General features: G+C 40.2%; 1 protein-coding gene across 12 annotated transcripts in view; it reads right to left on the bottom strand.

Annotated features, from left to right (window-relative positions):
* LOC136420553 (disco-interacting protein 2 homolog C-like) overlaps positions 1–18,954 on the bottom strand; it is a 63,586-nt gene that overhangs the window by 3,449 nt on the left and 41,183 nt on the right. For 6 of the 12 annotated variants that reach the window (XM_066407510.1, XM_066407512.1, XM_066407513.1 and 3 more), the window contains 32 exons: positions 18,524–18,612; positions 18,220–18,330; positions 17,981–18,104; positions 17,586–17,689; positions 17,094–17,261; positions 16,697–16,790; positions 16,316–16,435; positions 15,701–15,815; positions 15,294–15,433; positions 14,701–14,837; positions 14,222–14,302; positions 13,693–13,905; positions 13,337–13,435; positions 12,877–12,968; positions 12,475–12,515; positions 11,985–12,097; positions 11,097–11,168; positions 9,218–9,298; positions 7,976–8,035; positions 6,234–6,357; positions 5,821–5,862; positions 5,307–5,446; positions 4,838–4,999; positions 4,455–4,585; positions 4,045–4,136; positions 3,631–3,707; positions 2,935–3,105; positions 2,262–2,381; positions 1,958–2,032; positions 1,585–1,759; positions 929–1,052; positions 155–303 (listed from right to left, as the gene is read on the bottom strand). In XM_066407510.1, the coding sequence (XP_066263607.1) occupies positions 155–303; positions 929–1,052; positions 1,585–1,759; positions 1,958–2,032; positions 2,262–2,381; positions 2,935–3,105; positions 3,631–3,707; positions 4,045–4,136; positions 4,455–4,585; positions 4,838–4,999; positions 5,307–5,446; positions 5,821–5,862; positions 6,234–6,357; positions 7,976–8,035; positions 9,218–9,298; positions 11,097–11,168; positions 11,985–12,097; positions 12,475–12,515; positions 12,877–12,968; positions 13,337–13,435; positions 13,693–13,905; positions 14,222–14,302; positions 14,701–14,837; positions 15,294–15,433; positions 15,701–15,815; positions 16,316–16,435; positions 16,697–16,790; positions 17,094–17,261; positions 17,586–17,689; positions 17,981–18,104; positions 18,220–18,330; positions 18,524–18,612 (3,636 nt within the window). The remainder of the gene's footprint in view (positions 1–154; positions 304–928; positions 1,053–1,584; positions 1,760–1,957; positions 2,033–2,261; positions 2,382–2,934; positions 3,106–3,630; positions 3,708–4,044; positions 4,137–4,454; positions 4,586–4,837; positions 5,000–5,306; positions 5,447–5,820; positions 5,863–6,233; positions 6,358–7,975; positions 8,036–9,217; positions 9,299–11,096; positions 11,169–11,984; positions 12,098–12,474; positions 12,516–12,876; positions 12,969–13,336; positions 13,436–13,692; positions 13,906–14,221; positions 14,303–14,700; positions 14,838–15,293; positions 15,434–15,700; positions 15,816–16,315; positions 16,436–16,696; positions 16,791–17,093; positions 17,262–17,585; positions 17,690–17,980; positions 18,105–18,219; positions 18,331–18,523; positions 18,613–18,954) is intronic. The other 6 variants (XM_066407517.1, XM_066407519.1, XM_066407511.1 and 3 more) reach the window with 5 other exon arrangements.

The raw sequence follows: 18,954 nt of genomic DNA, 5'->3' as shown, positions 1-18,954 counted from the left end.
CCCCTCCCTGTAACATTATACCCTGCTACTGAAACAGCAAGGTAACTTGCTGCCCTACGTGCCACTAGGCACTACAAGGGTCTGTACGAAGGAACAAATGAAGGAACAAACAAATAGATAAATTAACTCATGCATTATTTCTCTCCCCACTGACCTGGATCGACCACCACGACCACCCCTACGATCAGGTAGTGTTCCTCCAGCACCACGTTGGTGACCAGGGGGATCAGGTCCAGGGCCTCATTCTCAGGACCCTCCAGCTCCACCACTACCACCAGCAGGTTGGTCCAGGTGAACACAGCACTGAAAACAACAACAAAACAACATTTGTTAGCTTTGATGCAAATTTCATCATCATCATCATCATATCGGGCGGCTTGCCCGGACTAAGGTTGCTCTCTCAGGAGTGCCCATGACTTGGTGCCCAGAGCAGGAGTTCACTTACAAGTTCTTCCTTCTTTCTGTAGCTAGACTAAGGACTCTTGATAAAAATTTACAATCATGCATTTACACAAAGGACAAGTTGCACCAAACTGCCTGTTATTATGACATCTAGAATCACGTTCTTAGATTAAAAAAGGATCCTTTTTTCCTCAAAGTTTTTCCATGGGTACTCTGTTCTTAATTTTCACCTTTTTTTCAAGTATATAAAGAAATGACCTGAAAAAGACACTACAGCTAAAATAGGGTAAAACAGGCTTTGCAATGGTCCTCTGGGCTGTTCTCTGAACTCTTATGGCATTCACCTAGTACATATTATACAATCATTGGAGAAACTATAATATTCAGGAAAAGTATTATCATGCATGGGGTTAAAGATTAAAAAGTTCTAACTTCTATCACTTGTATTAACCTTCTCCCTACTGCCTAACCCCATAACCAATACAAATCTGGTGCCTAACGGCTACGTTAGCAGGCTGAACATTACCATTCGCAGATGTTCTTGTGACATCTGAGCACGCTGTTCTCGATGTCGATGGGGTGGTACCGCATCCCTCGTAACATCAGGGTCTCGTCAAGCGAACCCACTATGTACAGGGCATCATGGTATTCTACAGGGGAATGAACAGGTTGAATAGATATACATTTGTAGCTATGCAAAGTGTAACAGTTGATAGGAATCGCTATACCAGTATTGCTGTCCTTGGTGCTAAATGACATTCATATTGCATAATGATTGTAGCGTAATACAACTACACATGTAAGTGTGAAAATTTGTCTTAGACATCTAAAAATATCCGAAGAAAATATTGTACATTCAGGAGGTGACCTTCTTTAAAAAGAACTACAAGTTATGCAACCTCTACCAGATATAACAGTCTGTACCTAGCAGGCACACACCAAAAAACTAAAATCTTGCATATCGTTGCTTTTAGACAACTGATTTTCCTTTCCTTGTTTCCCAAACTCTCCCAAAATATTCATGATAACAGTGAATAAAAAGTGTCTTAATCATTCACAACTCTAGCAAAAATTAAAGAGAAACTTGGCAATTCATTAAAAAGCTGTATGTAAGACAGTAATGCCTCAATAGAAAAGGATTTTGTCAACAGTTGTGTCCGAAGGATTCGACCCTTTACTGACCTCCTGCGTGATTTGTGAGGTCAGTCTGTCGGAGGAAGCCCAGGTAGCCTGTCCTGGAGTAGACCGCCGTGGTGTCTCCTGTGGTCAGGCTGGCTGAGAAGTGGTCATTCTGTAAGGACTCGTCTCCATAGATGGTGAAGTAGCCACTGGCACTGTGTGGACTGGACACCCAGATCTGGGGACAAACACATCAAAGAAATGAACATGATTTAAAAACATTCTTGTACAGCAATGTAACTATGTAACTTACTTTAAGATCTTCTAACATCAAGACAAACATGTACAATGTATCTCAGAACATACTTATTGGCTATATATAAAAATGATTCAATAGGGCACTTAACAGCATCATTTTGAACTTTGAGAGACCTACCTCTCCTAGATGGGAGTCCCCACACTGCCCCTTTGTCTCAGGGTTGGCTATCACCACCTTCACGCCTGGCAGGATCTGAGGAGAGAAGACAGATTGTTACATAGAACTTCAATGCAAAGGCATGCCATTAACACTTTATGGCAGGAAAAGAAGTAGAATAAAAACAAAAGAAAAAAGTCTGCCGAAAATTTGGTAAGTCCCAACTATCCCAGTGTTGGTTTGGTAAAGTTTAGCCTTATTCATAATGACATTTACCAACACAGATAAACTTCCATGCTAAAAGTTGTTGATGTTAGCCTTTTACCTTTCCAGACTCCATGAGACACAGACTGTGAGGACTCCCCTTCTCCACCAGGGTGACTCTGTCGTTCCGCAGGGCTCGCATGTCCACAAACACTGATGTGGGGTCAGGGCCGGATGTACCCTGGAAGACAACACAACATCATTGTGAAACAGCAATACTGTATACAATAAATGCAGGGTCAAGACACACAACAACATTTGGCTTCAGTGATCATAGTCTGTAACCAACTAAACAGAAATAGACAACAAAGCGTAAGGGAGGATTACAGAAATGGTTAGTCAAGTTTGGGACAAATCTACTGCAAAAGGTTTAGCAATTATCATTTTACTTTATATACACTAAACTAAAATACAAAATCAAGACTTTGTGTACAAAAAGAGGTCTGGCCTCTGGTAGAAGAAAATCCTTTCATACAAAGGAAGAAGTTAGAACTCTACATTGCTCTTAAGATGGCATTGTAGTTTGCACTTTAGAAAGATCATTAACTTTGCATACATCCTACTAGTGTATTATTGTACTGATCACCATACATAATACCTATAATAGTGTACACAATGTATATGCCTTTTCAATGTTTGTTTTTGTTTCCTCATACAACTGGCTTCCTTTTATGTACTCAACAGAAAACATGACATATTAATGCCATTAAAAAATCTGTGTGGCCATTCTTTACCTGGCAACAGACAGCAACATTGACCCTACAGCCAAACGTGGTGCTGACAGCACGGGGGGACAGCCCAACGTCCTTGAACAGCTTGGAGAAGGAGTTACACAGGTTTATTCTGGGTCTCTCTTCCGCAACAACCACACAGGTCCTCACACCAGACAGGTTCACTCCCTTGGCCTGATGAAGAAAAAAACAAAGACCACATGTTAGAAGACTATAATCTACTAGTATTACTGAGCTAAAGGGTACAATGTACATGTAATATGTTCCAAAGGCATACAATTCACTGGAAAAGAATGGTTTCTATGTAAAGTGATTCAAGATGAGTTAAACTTCTTCTTACTAGATCACGGTGAAAAGCTGCCACCTTTTAGAGGAATTTTAGTGGAAACACAATCATGTTTTGGAGAGCATGCAATGGATGACTAAATGTTCAACTTCCAAGCTATATACATACTCGACATTGTTGAAAAATGGTTATAGGGTTGAACAAGTCTCAAGGTATAAAAAAAGGCTGTCACTTTGACACATCTGAAGTTGCGTTTGTCAACCAATTCCACTACATACTAAAAGCATTGCAGGCAAACAATAGTAGCTGGTCATACTGTATTCAATGAGCTCATGTCTTTCATGTCACTCTCAGCATTGTTTTAAGTTACCCCTGACATTCACAGACAGTGAAGCACAGTGGCATGTCCTTACCCTCAAGGAAGCAGTTGACCCTCCCAGTCCCTTGGTGCTGATCTCGATTACTCCGTAAGAGCAGAACACATCACGCACTGAAAACAAGAAATATTCTCACTTTTTGTCCACATAATTGTAAAAAATAGCTTTATTTTCACAACAGTACAACAGGTAAAAATACAAATTCCACTGCAGTACTGCACGAAGCCACCAGGAGGCCCATTCTCAAACTTGACCTTTGTGTTACCAACACCTACCCACCTACCAAAAATCATGAACATCCATCCACAGCTTCTTGAATTACGCTCTTTACATCAAACATACATGAATCCACAGCCACTCCACCATAGCAAAACCATAAACATAAGCTTCTGGCGAACGTAACGTATCATTAGTGGCTTTAAATTTGAAACTATTACAATGTTTTCTTACCTTTGTTTTGACTGACAGCCATGAGCCAGAGTGAGGGGTTGGCCTCCACATCTGCAGGGGGAATCAGGATGGTGTGGTGACCTGCATACACCCTGGGGGTTAAAGAGCAAAGGTCAAGATGAATCAATACATGTATGCAGAGATTTCTACAGTCCATGTTGTTTAACCAGAGTAACTGATTTGTTTTCACCTTTTGCCTGCTACCTAAACCCATAACCAATAGAGAATTGGCAACCAAATGGCTATTTCAGCGTGCTAAAGGTTAAGGCAACTGGCTACATGGAACACATTGAAACATAGTGACTGAGTATTGAAAAAAGACATTACAGGCATAGAAAAAAGTGTTGCTGTTGTATTTTAACTTTATAGTCATACAATGTACATAGTCCAACACATAAGTGATATCTTACCCCACTAAGCACCATAGTACGAAGCCCAGCCCACAGAAGGGGTCCAGACATAGGGCGATGGTTCTGGACGGGTACAGCTCAGCCTGCAGCTTCAGCGAGCGGGACAGGTTACTGGCCGCAGAGTGGGACATCTGGGGAAACAACAACAACAGTATTTTAATATTTCATGTCTGTCGAGTGCATAAATGATAAACAATCATTAGCAATCAATTCTATTTCCAACATCAATTAAAGTTATTGACTGATTGATTAACTAATTGATATTTTGTATTCCCGTAGTTGAGCAGCTTAAGTCCAGGTAAGCTGACATCTCCGGTGTGGGTAAGAGTTCTTGATTGATTGATTGATTGATTGATTAACCGGCTAGTTAATTGATAACCCACCTTGATACCAGCCAGCATGCCCGTAGTGGACACACTGAAGTCCAGGTAAGCTAACATCTCGGGTGTGGGTGCACGGTAGATACTGGACAGCTTTTTTCTGGGCGTGTCATCACAGTCCAACAACACCGGCCACGACTTCACATCTATTGCACTAGCTGCCTCCTGATTAAAAGACAAAATGCATAATATCAGATTCTTGTTGAACAAGGAAAGGTGTGCAACTTTCCCACATTCTGTTTGAGGATTTTTAAAGAATGATGAAAAATGTATTACATGTATACATAATAATTTCTGTTGCATTCAAGAACCATTCATTCATTCCTTAATTCATTCATCCATTCTTTTCTTCCTTCATCCATCTATCCATCCACCCATCTATTCCTAAATTCACTCACTCACTCACTTTTATTCCTTCATTTAGTTGTTCATTCATTCATACATTTCTCTATGCAAAAGCACTATCCCTTACTTTAGACTTGAGTAGTTTTAGCATAGTTCCCATGGTGAGGACTGCCACAGACTTGCTGACATCCACAATCATCTTAACGGTGGGGAGGGTGGTGGCGATGTTCTGGTGGTGGGGAGGGCGCACAGGAACTGGAACAGCACCTGGACAATAGAACCACAGGTTAGACATGCTAACTTACGGCCGTCGGGCGATCCGACCCGCGGGAGGGCTGGGACCGAGGGTGATGCGGAATACATCGTGTTGTATTCTATATTTATTGTACCAGTACTGGTGCAGGTTATCAGAAAACATGCATATAGACATGCACTAATATACACACTAGGGAGGTGCAATGTACACTACACGACTATTAGGTATTTGAATTAATGACAGTATACATGTAGTATACACTTGTTGTACGTTTATGTGTATAAGTCCTCAATCAAGTACTTCAAATTGTGATTACAAATGTTTTAGCCAAAAAGAACAATAGGTTAATCAGGCGTATAAATGAAGACAGTGACAATGTACTTACCAACATAAAAACAGCCATACACAGCTGCAATAAGGTCAATACCTGCAGAATAAAATAGATTTCATTTCAATTCTCTTTGATCATTTTGAGACAAACTGGGGGACAATTTTAATGGGGTAACTAGGACATATAAATACTGCATTGTCTTAAATCACAGCACACATTCAATATTTGATCAAGCAGTTTAACCTAAAACTTTAAATGAGTATCAAATATCTTTCCAGTTTTACTTTTCACCAAAGCACACCTGCCAGATATGCATGACATTGTATACTAATCTGTACTTGCAAAGTTGTGGCAGAGACTGTCATTCTTGAATAGGACTGTTTAGCCAAAGCCAATGCTGTAAGGCTGACTTAAGTAAGTATGTCAATATTGACTCACGGAGGCCATATGATAAAGATAATACTGACCAGGAGTGAAGATGAGAGCCACGTGGTCGCCTGTGTTGATCTTCCCCTTCTCTAACAGCAGACAGCCGATCCTCTCCGCACGCTTGTGCAGCTGCATACAGGACACGGCACCCGCACCCCCTCCCTGGAACATAAAACAAACAATTAGGCTTGCCCCTGAGGTGTTGCCAAAAATCACAAACTGTTGGTTAGATCTCATGAAAGAAACATACATAGACTGTGGCTTGTAGCAGTTACACCTAAATTTACATCATGCAAGTGACACACTGGCAACACATGCAAACAGTCAACACTTTTGTACCTTAAAGGCTCAGAAATAACTTATCCCGACAATGTCTACCTTTTTGGAAACAGGCATAGTCGTCTACAAAATGTGTGATTTCATACATGTACCTGTACATGTATGTGTACTACTTTTTATTTCTATTATCGAAACTATCTATTATCTATTTCATTTTTGTATTGAGCCCATGCCTGAAGTTAAAGTCACAGCATATATGTTCTGGTAGTACAAGTAGCTACATGTACATGTACATGTACGACAATATACACAACGTAGCAGTGGCACTAAAGCCCTTCAAACTGGTCCCTATTTTTCTAAAGAGCAGAAATTCCTATAGCATGCCTTTGAAGTACATTTACCTGTATGTACTGTGTAAAAACTACTGGTATACATTGTATAGAAAGACAGTGTACGATACAATTTACACACAAGAGTAACACTTCAGACCACTGACAAACATGTAACACGTTTGTCTATTCTACAGCAAACACATGTACAGATTACGTCTCAACACACAGGTATAAGCTGGAAGAGGGGTCTGTGAGTGAATGAGGGAATGAGAGAATGAAATGTGGAGGTATATCAGTAGAACCATGCAGCAGCCTCCAGCATTCCTTGTTTTACATGGAGCCATTCCTTCAGTGGGACAGTCAGGGTCCGAGGAACACAAACACTCTACAACCTGAATGTACAAACAGCCTAGATCTACCTCTTGCAAAGTGAAAAGTATGCACTGTATTCATACCAGCACTGTTTTGTTGGCTAAAATGATTTCTCATGACGTAAAAAAGTCACAATGTCAAAAATCATCCAATGCATGCAAAGGATTGTTGTACAGTAGAATACAAATGTATATCAGATGCTTTCCTTTTTTTTTCTTTTTCAAGGGTTGAGTACCACTGAACTAGTGTGCCAGGTTGTAAAGTTTTGTTTGTGAACCGCGAGACCCAGACTATAGAGAAAGCCAGGCATGATCTCAGTCTACACAGCATTCACTAGTTCTGCAGGCAGGGCTACATCTGCAGAGAGTGCACACTGGTTTAGTAAGGCACAGTCAACCTGCACTGGAACAAATGGCAAGGTTCCTTCTTTCTTTTCCCTTAGTCATAGTTCAGGTGATTTCAGATATATCACTATAACAATTGTAGTGTGCCAATAAGCCGTTTCATGGTGTAAACTGCACATGAGCAGAGCTATGTATTGTGGGTAATATGTCAAAGTTGAAGACCCCTGGACATGGACTAGACGAGGACTGTTTACAAGTTAGGGGCCGTCACCTTTGACCCCGTTCACGAGCAGTTCAACCCGTGAACTGACTTATTTGCACATCACCATCACCTTTGACCTTGCGCATGAGCAGTTCAAACCGTGACCTAGCTTATTCTTTGCCATTTGTTCCTGAAAGGTTCTACCAGAGATCTACATGAGGAGCACACAGTGGTTTTGTGACAAGCAGTACCCCAGAGCCAGTCCTCAGGAGGCGTGAAATGCTGCCACTCCGCACACGGTATGCTGTGGTCTGTGGAACATGAAAAGTGAACCTTTGAAACACCCCTGTGTTTGAGTGGTGCAGTCCTGCTGTGGCTCAGGAAACTGCCTAGTGCTTGGCTGATCCATTCCATTAGGGGTGTGCTTTTTGTGGAACTTCATTGCAACGTTACATGCTTTACAGTAATCTTTAAATATGTCAAAGTGTTGAAAAGTTCATACATGCACTTCATCTTCATTTCAGATATTCATGTACATGTAGGTGGTACTAAAATTGTCAAAATTATGGATTATAAAGGGTTACTGCCTCATCAAATGGGACAGACGTAAAGTGAAAACTGACCCTTGTACTGCAGGTGAGTGAGGCATAAACTTGCTTGAATTTATATTTTGTATAATTCTATCAAATCTTGAAAATCACATTTAATCTGTAGGTTGTTCAGCTGAATACATTCATAGTCTTCTTCAGATTGTGGTTTTGGCTGATTCAATCCAATTATGGGGAGTTTGCTAGATTGCAACTTGAACAGTAATTCTTTACAGATCTGGAGAAACATGTGTGCCTATGCACCCATTCCTTAGACCCCCTGGGTAGAGGAAATGCAAGATCAAGTAAAAATGGTGGACTACAAAGACAGCCTACACTAAGAAAAGCTCAGAAAAGAGTCAATCTACATAGTACATGTATATCTATGCTGGTATGCAATTTCTATGCTGCTTTTTGGAGTGTTTTCCACAGTTCCATGCAACTGACTTAACCATGAAGAACTACATGAAAATGTCTATCGTCTGCTTATCATAACCTAAACCAAGTCTATTGTTACAGGAAGACAAAAACACTTCATTCATTCATAAGTCTTATAGTACACTTTATGGACACCATTGGTTCTATTCATTAGTGTGGTTGTACAAATACATACAGCCATGGCTACCCAACTAGCCAAAGGTTATAACAAAGGGCTAGCCTGCCAGGGAAACAGTTACTCAAGCAACTGGATAGATTTTGTAAATGGTCAGACATTTCAGGTAGCATTCACTACCTTTCGTCTGTGACTTTGAAAAGAAATTTACATTGCATGCCACCTGAAACGTCTGACTGTTTCCAAAATCTATCCAGTTGCTTGAGTAACTGTTACCTTGCACATCTTATTACCTGGATATCTAATCTTCATTGAAGTATACAATATAAGATACAAGTGGTTACAAGGCACACCTTTGAATTGAGTTGTGAGTAGAGAACCTCCTCTGGGGTGGTGGCCGCTCTCCACTGGAGAATCTCTGACAGGAACTGATGCTAAAGAAAAAGGAATGACAAAACAAGTGTGAAAAAGGGGAAACAAACTAGATACTGTAAATACATTTAAGTTCACATCATTCTTATTTAGCTGTAGGGAGAAAATTGAGTGTTGCAGCAGTCTTATGTTTGCGTTTGAAACAATAGTAGCAATGGTTTTAAGTTCACCTGGAAAACCGCAAACATAAAACCACCGCGTACATTTCTGCATTTACAGTGTATGAAAGGTGAAGTCGGCCCAGCTTGGAGAAATTGCTGGAGATGAATGATAACACTGTAGTAGGACTTTTTAACCTTCTCCCTGCTAATTTTGTGTTGTCAAACAATACAAGGCAGCAGGGGGAGGGTTAAGGTCACCTGCTTAACAGGCTAGTTAGTAGATTAACAGTGTGTGAAAAGGTATTTGGTGGTGAGTAAAGAAGTTTCAAAGGATGTGGTGTAACACAGTGTAGGACAACTAATAGATGTATTTTCATTATGCACAACGTACATGTACATGTAATGGGAAATACAAAAAACAAATCAGAGGAAATTGTGCCTTGCAAACATGGCTGATGTATATGCAAATAACATGAAAAGGAAAGGTAACAAATTGACTTTGAATAAATTAAAGGAATACAAAAATGTATCATGGGATGATGTACATGAAAAGACTGGGCAGTAAATGTTCAACAAATCAAATCTGAGAGTTCTGTCATTGCTTAAGTAAAGCCATGTATGATTTAGACTATTTGAAATGTGAAATCTTGGGTTTGTCATGAGACATTAGAGAAAAGAATGTGGGGAAAATGCCATGAACAGTCAACAAATTGTGCTAATCAATATAAGTACTATGAGTCAGAAAGAAGACAGCAAAATGGTCAATGATACAAGGGCAGGTGAAAAAGAAACTCATACAGAACTTACAATTTTGCATCCTATCATAAAGCATAAATGATCAAACATACAAATTTGAAATCAAAACACGTAGCAGATGTACACGTCGCTAAAGCTTGATACATGTATATGGAAGACAACTTGATTCACACGTGTCAATCATGAGTTTTAACAGTTGTCCACAGGTTTGATTTTCAGGCTTGCGATTGGTTGAGAATTGTAGGGTGGCTGTACCGTATTCTCTCCAATGAAGAGCATGCACAAGTGTGTGACGTAGCAAAACAAAAACAGTGCTACACTCTACCAACCACAGTCACCAGTTTATTATACACAGAAACAAAAGGTGCAGGAGAGATCGTAGGATGGTTGGGATCATGCTGAATATAAGGTTTATGTCTCCGTCAAAATCGTCTTTACATCAGTTGTTTATGTACGAGTGTTTGGATGCATGATTGCAGTGAAGAGTAGTAAAATTAAATCATTTGGATAAACTGTAGTTTATCATTAGGCAAAGTTACTTTTCCAAGTCAACTTTCAAGAGTTCATTCTCAGAATCTGTACTCAAACATTTTTACCAACAACATGCCTAAAGAACAGGTCGACTAATCAAATCAAATGTAAGTAAAAGCCGACCCCTGTGTTACATGTACATGAAAATGTAACATGCTGTGTGATTGGTTCATATTGAAACCATTTGCAAAACAAAATGCGAGCTTACTATTGTTTACCCGTCATTTCTTATGCATAAGTTTACAAAAATTAACATTGTTTTGGTATGAAGAAAAGGCATTGAAGTGTTATAATATGTAAAGTGCACTGTGCTGGGATATATAAGGACATGCTTTGTGCGGGGTGCTTCACTTCAGGTGGAGAGAATACAGTACGAGCCGCCGTATGGTTCTAGGTTCGAAAAGCGTCTCACTGTTTTTCCTGTCGACTCGATGGGATCGCTCGGGATGTGCTGTTTGCCGCTCAACCGCAAGGAGGAGAAACCCTGGAATTCAAGGAAACGTTCCCAGCAAAAAACAAAACAAAAAAGTTAATAAGAGTACTCGTATACCAAAACGTGGAAGAGAGGGCTTCCAGAGATAGAGATTTCAGAGAAAGATTTGAGAAGAAGTTTAAAAAAAAAGAAGAAACTGGGACTGAGAAGTTCAGAGTTCCAGAGTTGCACCGATGTGGGAAAGTCTATGGGAATGTTCGTCATGAAGTATAACATGTAGTATAACATGTAGTAAGTGTGAAAAAACAAGTTGTAAACTGTAAGTCAATGTCCTTGAAAGGTAAGTTCAATGTTGAAAGCACAGCATAAGTTATCTACATACAATGTACTTTTGCACACATGTGGTAGATACATGTACATGAAATATGTCACAGGTAAATATGTCACAGGTAAATGCAAACTAAATACTGGATATAATGTCTTGGACAAAAATATATACAAACGTACAACAGAGGAACACAACTACCAGTGGAAGAGGGGGTAATCTTTTAATAGTGTTACCCGAATTTTGATTGACAACGAAAATTTATAGTATGCATGATTACGTCTGTGAAATCATCAGTGAAATGTAAAATTCGAAGACACCATTATAATGAATAAACACAGAAGGACAAAAGTACATATCAAAGCGCAAAACAAGTAAACTATAGATGTAGTTCATGTACTTTAGTTTCCAGACCCCAAAATCAGATGATCTGTGCTATATGGAAGAGAAAAACACCAAGCATGTACATGTAGTTTTGTGAAAACTTTCCTGCAGTTCTGACTGATCCAGAAAGAGGGCGCTACTCCACCAGCTGTACCAACCTTTCTATACTGCTCGTCGTCTCCGTCCAGAGTTCCGATGTCCCTGCCCTGCGCGCCGGCGATGCGCCGACCCTGCACCAAGTTGCCGACCATGACGGAAGATGGACCAACTTCTGGAGGGAAGTTTTGCAGAAAACACACACAGAGAACACCATTAAACTGTCTACATGTACGGAAAAAGTTGCTGGCTGATTTTTCCCTCGGTTCATTAGTGTTAAGGTTGTTGTGAGGGCTGGTCTGGTCCACACTAAATAGTGAATGTAGAGGCCCGGGAATGTTGTGAGTCAGTGGGAATCTTATAGGAAAAAACATTTCATGTAATGAATATGACAAAATGTAACAATAATAGTAGTAGAATTCCTCTACAGGACTTACTTCATACAATTGAAAACGTTGCAAGACAAACAATCCATATATCTTTCTTTCAGGACGAACAAGATAAAGCATACTTATTTTCATAACTTTCCATACAAACTCTTAAGCAAAATACCTGGATGTTTCTGTCTTGGCTTTGGAAGATTTGTAACACACCTGTTAGAATAGAAACAAAGAGGAGTTAGGAAAAAAACAAAAGCCGCTCTTATAAGAGCTACATTATAAGATAGAAATTACCATTCTGATGGACATTCAACGCCTAAGATAACAGAATAATTTCATATGTAGATATCATGTTCACAAATTGAAACAAAGGACATAGAAAAACAAAGCATTTTTAAGCCAAAAATACCAAGAGCTATTTTCACTAGGACCTTCACAGTTTTCTTCAATACCTCTGAAACAGGAAGGATTTAACCACAAAGTGTGTGTCAAGTCAATGGTAGTTTTTCCTTTATTCTGATACTAAAATGCTGCATGAATGAATGATTAAATGAATGAATGACTCAATACTTACGTATGCGGGCACATCAGTACATTACAGGGGTGCAGGCTGCCCTCCATAAACCTCTGCTTGGTCTCCCACAGGTGGATACCACCCAACGGGGTCTGCAAACACGAGAAATATCAGTTATGCATTGGTTTTGGTACATACAGGTAGTGTAGTTTTTTCAACAGATGCTAGGTGGTGCTCTTGCACCAGTCAAAGCTTCGTAACACGTACAAGCAGTTGCTAACCAATGATACAAATGTACACCAAAAGAACTGCACATGCAGAAGGCCATACAAACATGAAAAATATCACAATGTACCAGAGTACACACTGATTCCTTAGGGAAGGCAAAGTATATGATTGGTAAATCTAGGCGATTCAAGTGGAGGAAGAAAACTGGCACTCGACATAAGCAAGGAACTGTTGACCGTATCTTTCAATGCTGATGCAGTTCTCTGCCTGGATGCTAGGTGGAGCTAGTTACCTTTGGTAGTGAGTTGGCAGGTACCAGCAGTAGGCAGTACACGCCCACCTGGTGGATACTGTCTATAGCCTGCAGTACACGACTCATCCACTGGAAACTCTGCAGAAAAACACAAAAAAATATTGCAAGCTGCTGTGATACAACGTTTTTCTTCAGGTGGTACCAGCACTGTTCAAGAACGTAATGTGCATACACGGGACTCCGGGCAATCAGCCTGCTTGGTGAACTGTTTGTATTTATCAATAATAAGTGGCAAAATCAACTGTCAAAAACACTGTTAAAAGCATGACCAGCAATGATAGTTTTAAAAAGAACCGGGACCTACAAAATCAAGAGAAACAAAGGACAAGACTTACATCCTCTTCTGATGAATCTGGTCTCTGTTCAGCGATGATGACTATTCTCTCATCCTTCAAGACTTTGATGGAGAAAACTGCGATTCTCCCTCTGTAGATGAATTTCATTGGCTCGACTGCCAGGACTGTAGCGATGATGTCATCAGTGTTGTGTCTCCTCCCACTTATGTTCATCAGACCATCCACTTTCCCCACTACGAAGATCATTCCTCCCTGTAAGGATTTAGAACATAATGTTGATGACTGTTCATTTATACCTTCTTCACTATAAAGATCTTTCCTCTCTTTTAGCACATACATCGCACATTTTATTACCTTTGCCAATAAGTTTTTCAGTAGCATTTGTAGCAGTGTTTGTGTGTAACAGTGTTTGTAACAGTGCTTGTGAGGATATGGATGGATTTTAATGAAATATAGTGTGTGGTTTGGTCTTGTCCTGTAAAAGAAATGATTAGATTTTGGGTGCCTTATGGCTTTTATTGGTACTACATCTTGTTTTTCACTATTTCTACAATGTTCTAATACTCACAGGGCCTAGGAATCCCAGCAGCCCAGTTCTGACGAACGTCTGCTCTGCCATGGGCTTCCCGTCACTGGCTAGGGGCTGGATCTGGGGACAGAATTCAATAACACTGGAGTTACATTGGAGCTACATTTCAAACATGCAGCTATAGCATACCTATCAAAAAGACCTCTTGCAGCCTAAAACATAATGTTAACACACAATGAAATAATTTTGAACAGTAATTATGCATTCTTAGCCATTGTCCAGCTGGACCAATATAGTTGCACATTATAGAGCCTCTATGTGGGTCTTGCATATTTACGGGTTGGGGGTATTTCTTAGCTGAACACTGCAGCGAAAGTAACTATGCCACAGCAGCGCAGAAAAAGTCAAGGGCCAATGACCTGATTAAGAAATCAAATTAATGAAATAAATTGCATAAAAAGCGCCAGCAGCACAAGGGTTAAACTTTTCTTGTCTAAAACAACAACACCTAGCCTCACCTTGAATGTGTTGTTACTGAGCCCCTGCAGACCAAAGTATCCGACCCCGATGGCTCCTGAAGCCACACAGATCTCTCCGACCTCGTCTGTTTTACACAGACCCGGCGCGTTGTCTACCTTCACTATAACTGCAACAGCTGGGAGGGATGCATAATGAATACATGGTGTTAGAGAGGAAACAATCTGGCTGCAAACTATGGGGTGGGGGCAAAAAGATACAGGTGTTTATTACCATTTTCACCAAAATTTCATTATCAAAGGGAATAAAAATATAATTATGGATGGGAGTACTTTTGCCAAAAAAGTAATACACTAGTACTAACTGTAAATATTTGCAAAGGTTTTATCTCCAGGTTGACCTCTCCACCACAAATTCATAATGCCATAAATACAAATGTTTGCATTTTCCAATGTATTACTACTGCACTACATGTTTCAACTGCAAACTTAAAACACCACAGAAATCTCCTTTCTCCTTCTGCTGCGAAATCGCTGAATTCATAGTATTTAACACAATTTATGCTGCAGGTGGCTTAGCGTTGTTAAAATGAAGTACATATCATTTCAGAATCACAGCATGAAACTTTCCCCACCTCCAGGCATGACTGTGCCCACGTCCTGTAGAATGAGTGAGGTCAGTTTGTCCTCTGTGTCCACTCTCACGACTCCGTAGCTCAGGCCAGACATGGACAGTACGCCCCGGCCTGTCCCCTGACCACCTGTCCTCCCTGGTCTGAAATTATAAACAAAATTCAAATCACCTTTTGATTTTTGAAAATCTTGACAACGTCTGCACCCGGAATGACTTATTACAGACAGCTCTTTGTAAGTGAAAACTTTGATACAAAAACTGTTATAATGCATGACTAAAGAAAGATATCCATAACAGAAATGAACTACTTTTTAAGATTATTTACCATTTTTAAAATATGTTCTCTTATATACATACAGCATTAATTTTCAGTTCAAAATATCACAATATCCAGGAAGTATTTTGTACCTTCTGACAGCCACAGTGAGAGCCTCAGCTGAGCTGGCTGTGGGACAGATGGCTTCCGGTTTCAGACCTTTGTTCTGGAACACGTTCAGGAAGGCATCGCAGGACGACAAGGACCCTGTGGGGAGGGGGGCAGAGACAACAAGCAATGGGTCAAATATCGACAAAAAAATGCCCTGGGTTAAAAACCATTCATCTTCAGTAAAAGAAGACTTCGAAAATTTTGTACATCTTTTCCTTTGTTTTGCAGTTTTGCTCTTGGTTTCCTTTGACTACATTTGGCGCCCAAGGTTTGGCTCTCTATAAGCACAGGACACCTTTATAACATCCCAGTGGAAGGACAACAATTCAATCTCTACAACTGGGTAAGACTCTGACATTTCGAGTGACTTCTATCTCTCTTCTTCCCATTCTAGTGACACTGAAGGGATGGATGTCACTTGAAACATCAGGAAGTAATCTTGTAGAGATTGAATTGTCTTTAAACATTTACAAGCTTTTAACGTTTACCTGGATGTCATCATGCAAGTCATGGTTTTGAAACACCAATGGTCCAGAAGCAAATATACTAATTCTAAGACTATGGTATGCTGCAAAGAGTTAGATTGAGGGCCTTACATGGGTTGGCCCCGTCAGCGACCAGTAACATCCTGAGGGAGGACAGGTTAATGTCCTTCTGGTCCTTCTGTGCCACCAGCGCCCAGTGCATGTCACGGGACTTCACTGTCGCACACGTCGCTGCACAAACAAAGAAAAGCAGAGGATTACACAAAAATTAAAATATGCTGTCAACTACATGTCTTTGAGAGGATTTTTCCCTAACATCGTAATTTGCAGGACAAAAGTCTTCCAAAGAACATTCTTATCTTGATTATGGCATGGTCTAGATAAATTTCTGTAGGAATACTGACACTGAAAGCACTGAAGCTTAAGTCAAGCTTATGGCTTACATTACAACTACACAAAAGTTGCAAACATTGAGTTCCCTTGATCTCTCACCTTTGAACCTTGTGACCATGTGGAGCCATGATGTAGGGTTGACCTTCATGAGTGAGTATGGGACAAACACCACGTGCATGCCGTTGAACACGCTCTGGAACAGAAAATAAACCACACTTGAGAAAATGCAAATACATTCAGTACATATCAACCTGTTTAAGACACTCCTGTTATACCTCAACACTATATTCTAATTACCCTTGCCAAGAAGGTTATGTTTTATCTATCATCTTCTTTTATGATATTACTTTTTGTGTATTGAGTCTAGTAAAAAGGAAATGGACTAAACCAGAGACAAACGTAGAACACTAACACTAGGTTGAATATACAATTTGGCCAATCTGAGTAAAAAAATATGCATTTCTGCAAATACTTTTTAAAGGTTTTCAAGACTTACGGTGAGAATGCTGTGCCAGAGCCCGACGTCCCGTTTGAAGTCCAACACGTTTACGATGATTTCTCCTTCCGTGTAGTTACAGGCGGCGGTCAGGGTACGACAGTGGCACAACATCGCACCGCGGTTAACCGTCACGCCCATCACACTACCGTCCTTCGCCGTTGTGTACTGGTGGGACAAAGAAGAGTCACAGTGATGTGTTAGAAAGGACTGGAACTACAGACTTCAAGTGCAAGTGCACCACTATTTACTGTGGCTGTAAGAAATAGACCGATTCCATAGCCCCGCCCACCTCCATCAACACATAGAAAACAAAATAAAAACAAAAAAATGCAAATACATTTTGTATTTGAAATCCCAAAACCCTCTCATTGGTCAAACTGCTACTTGCCATGCTCTCATTGGTTAAACTGCTAATTGTAAGGGACAGTCAGAAATGGTCTATTACATAGGCTGCTAGTTAACAATAGAGTTAAGCTGGACCCTCCATACCTCAATGTAGGCTGTCTGTTCGTCCGACAGTCTGGGTGGAGGCATCCAGTCCTTGGCTGGTTTGGACAGGTGTTCTGTAACGAACCAAGTCAGTCTGGGCCAGCCTGGAGGGAAGGAAACACATTTCATCATTTTTTAATGTGCATAACTGTATCGTGATATATCTCCATGACATTTTAAACTTGTCAAGATAATTACCATCATATCTTTATCAATTGTACACCTAAAATGGTCAGTCATTTGGAATATGATTTGGCTTCATCATCAGTATTTATAAATCAATCTAACAATAATAGGGATAATAATTCACAATGGGTCTTTCACTGGCTTAACAGAGGGAAGACACAGATATAACTTCTTCTATATGAAGGGCTGGTTAAACATGGATGTCTTACCCTTGAACTGTGCAACTTCCCCAGAGGGTCCTTTGGGCAGCCCTTTCAGACAGGCCTCAGAAGTGAGCGCAATGGACACCCCACAGCTTCCCAACAGGAAGCCTATCTGTTGGCTGCCAGCATCCTGGTAAGAAACAATTTGACAGTTAACTTTTGAAAAAAATAGAATTATAAATCATACATTAATCTTATCTTAAGATCATCAAGTCACTCAGAGCTGAAGAAGAGTATTTACTCACTTTTCTTGTCAACGGAACCTCTATTGGAACAGGCACCACTCCCGCATACAGGCAGCCGTAGAACGCACACATGAAGGAGATGGGGTCACTGTTGGGGTACACCAGTGCCACCTAGTGGGACACAAGGAGAATGCATTGAAGTCTTCCTGCCATGTACATAATGCTAACCTTGAATTTGAAAAACTGCAAATATCTAAAGTTAAACTGTAGTTTTCTGCTGTCTTCCTGCCATGTACATAATGCAGCCTTAAGTTTGAAAAACTGCAAATATCTAAAGTTTAATTGTAGTTTTCTCTAAACTTACCCTATCCCCAGGTCTGATAGCTGGTTCCTTCTGTCCGACCTTGTTCAGTAGGGAGAATGCTATCTTCTGCATTCTACTCAGCAGTTTACCTGGGAGAAAAACACAAACAGCCAGAATACAAACATAGATAGATTAGAAACTATGTCAGACTTTGATCATAGATGAAACAGAACAGAACAAAATCCTGTATGAAACAGAACACCATACTGAATTTGTATTTGTATAACCGGTAAACAATCCTTCAGCATAACACACTATTCAAAGCCATCTAGCGAAGATGCTCCTACTGTGCAGGGTGGCAACAAGTTCCACTTCATAGTTCAACATGTAGGAAAGAACGAATGTTTGATACATGACATGTATATTGCTGTCTTGACAGCTGTTCATATCAGCGTCAAAGATACCTTCAATTTTCAAATACATACATACAT

The sequence above is a fragment of the Branchiostoma lanceolatum genome, chromosome 15 (assembly GCF_035083965.1).
Source record: "Branchiostoma lanceolatum isolate klBraLanc5 chromosome 15, klBraLanc5.hap2, whole genome shotgun sequence".
Lineage (NCBI taxonomy): Eukaryota > Metazoa > Chordata > Leptocardii > Amphioxiformes > Branchiostomatidae > Branchiostoma > Branchiostoma lanceolatum.
Note: the sequence above shows the minus strand (reverse complement) of the source record. Positions and strands in the feature narration are given on the sequence as shown.